Raw genomic sequence first — 9,241 nt, 5'->3', positions numbered from 1 at the left:
GCGGACATGATCACCATAGACGAAAGACATAAAGTAACAGAGTGAACCAATCTTGACTTTAACATCAATAATCCGATTTGATGAAAAAAGTATATCCACTTCATAATTATTCTTCTAAAACAGCGCCAAGCCTCCACTTAGCCCCACTGGATCCACCATAAAGCTATGATCATAACCCAACGAGCTTTGAAGATTTGATATGTGACTACTAGAGTTCTTAGTCTCTAGGAGAAACAAGAAATCCGGGAAATGCTCACGACACATTTCCTCTAGGCGTCGAACTGTCAGGTTGCTCCTCAATCCCCGACAGTTCCAACTGAGCGTCGTCATTGAGACGTGGATGGTTTCTGGTGAACCATCAAACCGTCAGCCTGTTTGTAAGTCTTAGAAGACACCTCCCCATCTTCTGCCGCCTTTCTTTTAATGTTTCTATCTCCGTCATTGAGATCAGTCTTTTTTCAGCCATTCCACCAACTGATTTCATCTCATTGTGCTTATGTTGTCTCCTAGTCCATGATGCTTGTTTGCGTTTCCCAACTTTCTGTCCGCTCCTGCTACCAGAGACCAAAGCTTCTCCGCAACCAATGACAAATCATGTCGTCTCATTTAGTGGGTTGAAGTCACCAGCACCTTCCACATTTGCTATCTATGTGGAATGTTCCCGTGAGAATTAGGGATTACTCATTCTATAGCCTCCTTGTGGCTCGTATTGTTTGTCGACAGCATTAACTTGTTGCCTTCTTGAATCACAAGAGGGTTCTCTGACATTCTATGTCCCCCATAAGAAGAACTGGCATTCCTGATGTTTTCAGTCTCATTAAGTTCTCTGTCATGCTCTGCGAGTCTGAAGTCAAAAACTCTACCCACATTAGTATTGAGAGCTGTGGATATAAATGGTTGACTCTCCAGTCTAAGACAAGATCTTTGGGCGATTGAATCTTTAGATAGGTCTGTCAGAACCTTTTTCATACGAAATTCCCTAATTCGCCTCTCTTCTGACTCAACACAGTTCATGTATAACTGCATTTTCTCAAACACTTCAGGAGCCACTACATTAGGTAGAGGACGAAAACCTGCGGGAACTGATGGCGCTAGCATTGACATAATAGTTTCCACCAAGTTATTGGAGTGTTGTCGATGATACACTGAAGGGGTCCCCTCAAGCTGTCGTTCTGTGTGCTGAAAGTTTTTGCCTTTGCCTTTTTTCAGGAGAGGGCATTTCTGTTTCTCGTGAGATAGACGTAGACAGTGGAAGAACTTCTTTCGAACTCTCATATTCAATGTCCACCGTTGCTGAGCACCCTTTTGAGAGGTTCACTAGCTTTGTGTCTCTTAGGGGGTTATGTAGATCCATAATCACTTGGACTCTGACATATTCCAGTAAATGTGGCTTTTCTGGGTCATACTCAATAACCTTCACATATCCAATAGCTCCAGCCACCGCATCCATCGTCTTAAGTGTGAAATAGTTAACCATAATCTTATGAATTCAGATCCATACTGAAGCTGTTTGTTAGAAATTTGCTGGTGGAACTTCCTGCCATCTCTCCATCACCATTTTTCAATCATCAAAAGTCCAAAATTCATGTTTTTACAGTCTGAAAATCCGTCTCCAGTTCAAAGATAAACTGAAAACTATTTCTAGTCAAAGCGATTCCCTTCACCCTCTCATAAATCTTTCAGATCTTTGGCATCGTTTTCAGCATTCGTCCCATGTTCTGACACTCTGGATTTAGGAGACGACCAATCAGGCTTCTAGCACTTCTCACCACCGTGCTATAATCCTCATCAGCTGTAAGATTCAGCGGTACATCCTCCTTTAAAGACATATTTCCCATAACCTGGGAGGCTGGGACAGGTTGAAGTCCATGAAAAGTAAGAAAAGAACTTTTTCAGAGAGCAAGCTTGATTTTCGTCTGCGCAATTGCGTATAATAACGGGTATAATTATATAAAAAAAACTTAACGGGAAAATAATAATACATACTTTGAATATTCTTTCATAAAAAAATCTACATAAACCATTTATATTTTGTGATTTTTAATTATTATAAAATGAAACTAATTATTAATATGAACTTGCGATACCGAAAATCTGGTCCAATCATAGAACTTTGATAAAGTAGAAGTACAATACAAGAAAATGAAACCGAGCACCAACACCAAGTACTTGCATAACAAAATTAAAGATGGTGTTAAACAGTATCAAGAAGATTGTACCACCAAGTCACGTGCTCGGCCACAACACACATCCCACAGTTTGAACAATCAACGACCAAAGTTCAGATTCAACAGCGAGACCCTAGAGTTTCTTGATTATCTTTGAGAAAAGAGTGGAGATGCTAAGATTTAGGAACAGTGACATTAAGTATCTTAACATCTTGGTAAGGCCTGTCGTTTTTATCTGTCTTCACTTTCTCTATACCCTGTTCATTTTTGGTTTTGTGGTTAGACACAATGTCACACTAAGCTAGCAAGACAATAAAAACATTCATTTTTCATTTGCATACCTGTACGACATCCATTCCCTTCACAACTCTGCCAAAAACTGTATGCTTATTGTCTAGCCACGGTGTAGCTACTGTTGTAATAAAGAACTGCGACCCGTTTGTGTTTTGACCAGCGTTAGCCATGGACACTGTGAACGGCCTGTCATGCCGAAGACTACAAGAAAAACATAACACAAATTAAGGCCTTTACATTCATTTCGTTTTTATTAAAAGCTGGCATGACAGTAAAATATGATATTACCTTTTGTGAAACTCGTCCTCAAATTCTCTTCCCCAAATTGACTGTCCTCCAGTGCCATCCCCAAGAGGATCTCCAGTTTGTACCATGAATCCTTTGATAACTCGGTGGAAAAGGTGGTTGTCGTAATAGCCATTTCTACAGTGTGTTGTGAAGTTCTCCACTGTTTTGGGACATTCTTCTGGGTAAAGCTTTATGTGCATATCCCCCATAGTAGTATGCATGATCTGGAGCAAATTTCCAATTAAAAAAAGAGCTATTATGCCAAAGATCCAAATCACAAACTACTAATGATTAGTAAAACAGTTTGATGGGTTATGAAGAACATACCACGTTCTCTGGGAGAGACGTTGTGGATGAGTTTCCAATATCTGAGACAGACATAAGTTCATCAGCAGAAGGCTTCTCGTTGAACACATCCCTTCCTTGGCTTGCATCTTCAGGTTCTTCTGGCTCTCTCCGACTGCAGATTTCAATTTCCTTATATTAATTTCCATAAAGAGTTCGGTGATAACAAGGCAAGAATAAAATAGGAGAAAAATGTCTACGGAAATCTAGGGAAACCAAAAGAGGTTGATTTTTTCTAAAGATGCAATGCAATACAAACATGAGTTGTTTTAGCCGGATATGTGTCAAGTACCTGAACATATAAATCCTGTGTTTCTTGAAGGCGCAACATAAGATAGTTGGATCAGTTAAAGGCTCCTTGCTTTCATTTACATTTGCTGCGGCTGCTGGAATCTTTCTAACTTTCTTCCCGCCTTGATCACCTTGATATAGTGCAACTCTCAGATACCTTTCATTGCTCTCCACCTTTCCAAGGATCCTTGCAACTGTATTGGTTTGTAAATTTACTATCTAGGCAACACAAGGGTAGACAGGGAAATAAGTCAGCTATCCGCAGAGACCCTACTTTAACCACGTTAACATATAGTTACAATAGAAGTATTTAGCTTCTGTGATCATTGATTGAATCATGTTCATGTGGGACAGGACACTAGACTGGTATGCTAGTCTATGGTAATTTAAATTGAAAATAATAAGATGAATTCTTACTTTGATTCCAAGAAGAGTGGCAAATATAAGGAAATTGGAGCTTTCATCGAAAACTGCATTGGGCTGAGGAGCGCTCTCGGTTTTTTCAAGTTCCTTCTCAACAGCCATTCTTCTACCAAAGTCAATTGCTTCAAGCCTGTACAATGGAGCATCGCTCCTCTGTAGATCTTGGGCCACCTAATAATTTCAATACAATAAAAGATGATTACTCAAGAGTAAGCAAGGCAAGAAGAATAGAATAGAATATGTAGTCCTACCTCAAGAGACTCGTCATATACCCGCCTTAGTTTACCAGTTTTAAACCAAAATACGCGAATCCTACGATCAGGAGATGTAACGGAAAACTGTCTACCGTCCGGACTCACCTGAAAAGAAGTTCACTACATTTAGACGCCAAAGCACCATGATTTTCACTGGACATATCATATGTAAAATAGCCAAAACATGATCCTAGATCGTACCTCAATGGCAGAGATTGTAGTTTTACACTTTATAATCTCAAATAGATTTGTGTCACTCTTTAGTTTGAAGTCTACCCTACAATACGAAACAAAAGGTCAAATCAAAACACATTCCAAAAATAAAAGAACGGCAACAAAAATCTCTCTACAATACCAAAATGGGAAGAAGAAAAGGAATCTGGATAGGAAAAGAGACAAGGACATACTCATCCTCAGGAAACTGTAGCGTAGCTGGACTCCAGTACTCAATGATTCCTTTTGTGTCACCAGATATCACTGTGTCAGAAACAGGATTGTACTTCATGACCTTAATAGGATACGAATGTATCTGAAACGACAACGATATAAGAAACTGTTAATCTCTGGAGAAAAAAAACACAAGAAATAGCAACAAGATTAAAAAAAAGAAGAAGAGACCTGTTTAGAAGCAATGGGTTCATTGGAACCAGAGCGGGGATCATAAATGTGCACAAAGGAAGAGTTTCGGTCACTAACAGCAAGTTTGGCTTTGACATCCGCATGTGTGTAGACCCACTCAACAGCACCGGGGATATAGGGCAAGCGGATCATGGCCATCATGTCGTAGTTGACAACATCATAAATCTTAACAGCATGATCGTCATTTGAGATGGTACAGCAAAGCAAACCATCAACGCTAACCTGCATCGTTGAAACGAGTCATTATTGATAACAAAACACACACAAAAAAAACATTAGAAATTGAGGATACTCACCGCTAGACCTTCAATAGGACCTAGATGGGAGCGGAAATGCTTAGCGAACTCGATGCCAACACCCTTTTTCTTCCAAAACTTCAAGTGGCCTAGATTTTTTATTAAAACATACAATAGCGAATTGGTGAATGTGTAAAAAAAAAAAAACCAATAAGTATCTGAGAGAAAGTACCATCGATGCTTCCAGTAATAAAGAAATCAGCAGCGGAGACAGCAACATGTGTAACTACATCCCTATGCATGTAACTTTTCTCATACCTGACCAAAACCAAAAAAAAAGATCTTTCAATAATAAGCTCAATGATGCGCACTCTCGTTCACAAACGTATTTGCTAGTAAAACCCTAAAAGGAAAGCTTACATATTAGCACAAGGAAGCGAATCGAGATACGCTTGTTCGAACTGAAGCGGACGCTTGCGCTTGACGCGTGGAGCAGGTCCTGGCCCCACCATCGGCTCTTCCTCCTCCACCACCGCTAATTCTTTCGCGCTTCCATTCTTAGGTTCTTCCTCCATCGATTCCCTCAAAACTTCGATTGAAACCACTGTTGTTGGTTGCTGGGGACAACTCCGACGGCACCGAAATAAAAGAGAGATAGGAGTCGAGATTTATGAACCAAGTTTATCTACTGGGCCTCACACAAGCCCAATTACCCAAACCACACTCAAAGCTCTCTTTTTTCTTTCAAACGCCTATTATAACTGCGAGAAATATTATAAACATTTCTACAACCGACAATTATATATACCATATGAGGATTAATGCCCTGTCTGCATCACCTGAACCATTATAGGATCCATGCTTCACAGTATTTATTGCGCCATGATGTAGATCTCTTATAAGCCTTTTCTTATTTAATTCCCAAAATTTCGCCTTCTCCGAAAATTGAAACTCAGACCTCCTAGTGTAAAAACATTAATAAACCACTGGTCAAACCACTGAACCAAGGAAGCTTCCACCCACACTCAAAGCTATGAGATTGTTTCGTCTCCCTAGAGTCTAAGATTTGAAAAATGTTTTTCTTTTAAGAGTACACTAGATTTCCAAGCACGGATTTTTTGGATTATATTATAATACAAAATCTACGAATTAGTTTATTTGAGATTTTATATGTACACTTTTAAGTAAGTTTATTTTAGGCATGATAATTATATCCAGATCAAAAAACAAATCGAACAGACCCAAAAATATAGGTTTAGTTCAGGTTTAGAGAAGATAACCTATTGGGTTTTTTTTGGACCCGCAGATCTTTGTTTGAGTCTGGATCCTACCCTAGACCCGATCATAAATATGTTGTGTTTATTAGGTATATTTGGATATTTCAAATATGTTTCCGGTAATATGGATATTTTTTTTTAAGTTTTTGGTTTACGATTATAGTTTTTGATTTCATGTAAATTTTCAAATTAAAATTTTCCAGTTCATCGTGTCAGATTTTGAATAAGATTTTAAATTTTTAGGTATTTGAATTTTTTGGGTATTTGTTTGGAGTTTCGAATATTTTCAGATTTTTTTTAGATATTTCGATTTTTTTTTAGAATCCTAAATACCCAAACATATATGGACCCATTACGTCAATATCAGGTCTAACAACCTTTTGATGTAGATTTTTAACGTTATTGTACAAAAACATGGTTGATAAAATATTTTTCTCAGTAAGGTATCATAAGGAATAATATTATGAGCTGTTAAAAATATTTAAAATATTGTATGGTGAGAATGATTAACGGTATTACTAAACAAAGAATAGTTATACATGACTCCAACAAATTTTTTATATTAGATTTTTTAAGACTATTTCTCTTTTCATAGTATTGATTTGTTTTTAAGTGAAAAATATATAAAAATATAATATCTAAACCAATAATTTTCAAAATCGTGAATAATCAATATTGATATCATGAAGTCGAGTTAACTTTAACAAAACCAATGAATTTCTATATTTTTGTGAAGGTAGCATGAATATTCAAAAAACTCATTTTTTTAAATATGAAAATATCTATAAAAGTAAAACCATAGACCGTTGAAAGTTTAGTATATGATATGAGATTTTAGTGAGAAAATTTATATATGATATGATTACTTTATTACAAAGGAAAGAGAAATTTAGAATGTACACATATATGTCGTGTAACTTCTATTGCTTTAAATCATATATTATATGCTAAAAGTGATAATATAAAACAAATGCTTTTACGATTAAAAATCAAAATGGTAATCATAGTAATAGTAGTGATTAGGATTTAGGAGTGAGATTTGAATAAATAAAGGAATTGAGTAAATTATTGTTGGAGACATATATGGTAACATATTGTTAATCTAAATTTAAGGTAAGACCAAAAAATAATGAGATCAATGAAAACGTCCACACAACTTTCATAGGTAGATTTTTTAAGACTTCTTCCCTTTTAATAGTATTGATTACATAAAAAACATTTTAACTTTTGTTTACACAATAATAACTTGAGACCAAAATGCTCTCTTACTATTTTTTCCACCTCCATTTGAGACGTGTGAGGCACTTTTTCATTATTTTATTTTTTACTATGTTGTTACAAAATCTTCTCCGCGGTTATATAGATGTCGAGACATGTGAAGGGCATGATCACTATGTAAATATTGTTTGTGTATTGTGGACAGAGCGTGTGTTGGATGTGGTTGTCTGGGACTTGCGAGGGGTGGATGGTATTGTTGTGGACATGGGACATGTCGATGTGGTTATCAGCAAAAAGCAAGGTGTGAATGTGGCTGCTAGGGGTTTAGGAAGTGTGGATGTTGAGGCTGTTGTTATGGGTGGCGTGGACATGAGAGTTGGGGTCGGGGTCTAGAGAGAGATAGTACTAAGAGTATGCAAATATGTAAAGCCATTTTCCAGTTCCATGTTTGAGTACTCCAGCCATAAAAACTTCTTCTTCTGTGTCCACTAATGCTTAGGGGCTCCCTTTTCAAATTCCCATCTTCTCTGTCGAGAGGTGAACCATCACAAAATGAATACTTTAGAAACGTGAAGTTGAAATGTAGAAGAGACCGTTTAAAGATTCCAAGTGATATTTATTGTGACTTGGTTCGTTTACAAATTAAACAGAAAACCAATAGCGATGTCGTTTATATATCTAAAACCAATATAAATTATCACTGAAAATTGGATTGATCCACAAAATATTCAAACTTTGAATAGTTAAAAGATAAAAATAACATAAACTAAGCACGAATCTGAAAATAAATCAAATTTCAAAATAAACTGAGATAAGAGATAGAAATGTTACTGTCTTGAAAATTAAATTGAAACCACAAATCTTAAGAGAGAGAAGACATTAAAAGGAGGAAGAAGAAACTAGACAATTTTACCAAAAAAAAAAAAGAAGAAACTAGACATCGATGTTTACGGTGAGAAAAAAAAATAAAAAGGAAGATGTAGGTAAAGGGTAAGAAAGATAAACAACAACAAAAATGTGTCTCTAAAGTGGCATGTGTCTTTCAGTGTAATTGAAAAGACAAAAAGTGTCTTTCAATATAATTTTCTCTTCTTTTAATAATCCAACTAGATCTCGATCCGCGCGGTTGTCTTCATTTATTTTCATATAATATTTAGTTTTCAATTCTAAATTGATATATATTATAATATATGTGTCTATTAATTTTTAAGATATAATAAGTTTACGGTATATTTTTTTCATTGAATATATTGTTTTAAAATTTCACATGTATTTGCATCTTCTTCTATATATATATTTTCGGATTCTTATTTCATTATTAAAATCGTAACTATATATATAAAGATTAGTAAAATATTGTTTTATTTTCATATTCAAATATATTATAACATTTCACAAATTTAGAAAGTTTTTTAAAAATTATACTTTTCGCTTCATAGATTTGTATTATCGAGTAAATAATTAAACATTTAGTTTTTGTTTAATTTTTAAAATAAAATATATAGTTTAAAATTTGTTTTCATTGGTTTAAGGTAGTAAAGATTAATCATTGTTAGATAATATGATTTTTCTTATTTAAAAAAAAATCTTTATAATTTTAAAAGTTAACATTGACAAATATTTAAATATTTAACATATAGAGGTATAGTATTGCAACATTAAATTATATCTAATTTATACTATCTATAAATCTAATAGATCATCTATTATTTAAATCTAATTATTGATAGCCCAAAAAAAAATTTGATAGGTCTAAATTTTAAATGATAAGATTAGAGATTAAATGTAACATGACTTTCTAAGAATAG

At 35.2% G+C, this 9,241-nt stretch overlaps 1 protein-coding gene across 1 annotated transcript; it reads right to left on the bottom strand.

Moving 5' to 3' along the window:
- Positions 1–2,084: 2,084 nt before the first annotated feature.
- Positions 2,085–5,613, bottom strand: LOC106347668 (peptidyl-prolyl cis-trans isomerase CYP71). The gene is made up of 13 exons (XM_013787256.3): positions 5,359–5,613; positions 5,171–5,256; positions 4,999–5,087; positions 4,682–4,924; positions 4,471–4,592; positions 4,265–4,340; positions 4,061–4,168; positions 3,804–3,980; positions 3,388–3,605; positions 3,078–3,210; positions 2,751–2,974; positions 2,510–2,663; positions 2,085–2,425 (listed from the first exon to the last, which is right to left on the bottom strand). Exons 1-13 carry the CDS (start codon positions 5,511–5,513, stop codon positions 2,342–2,344), a joined length of 1,869 nt encoding a protein of 622 aa, XP_013642710.1. The 5' UTR covers positions 5,514–5,613; the 3' UTR covers positions 2,085–2,341.
- Between the last annotated feature and the right edge of the window lie 3,628 nt (positions 5,614–9,241).

This window comes from Brassica napus, chromosome A6 (assembly GCF_020379485.1).
Source record: "Brassica napus cultivar Da-Ae chromosome A6, Da-Ae, whole genome shotgun sequence".
In the NCBI taxonomy this organism is placed as follows: Eukaryota; Viridiplantae; Streptophyta; class Magnoliopsida; order Brassicales; family Brassicaceae; genus Brassica; species Brassica napus.
The sequence above is the reverse complement of the archived record's forward strand: the minus strand, read 5'-3'. Positions and strand labels throughout refer to the sequence as shown.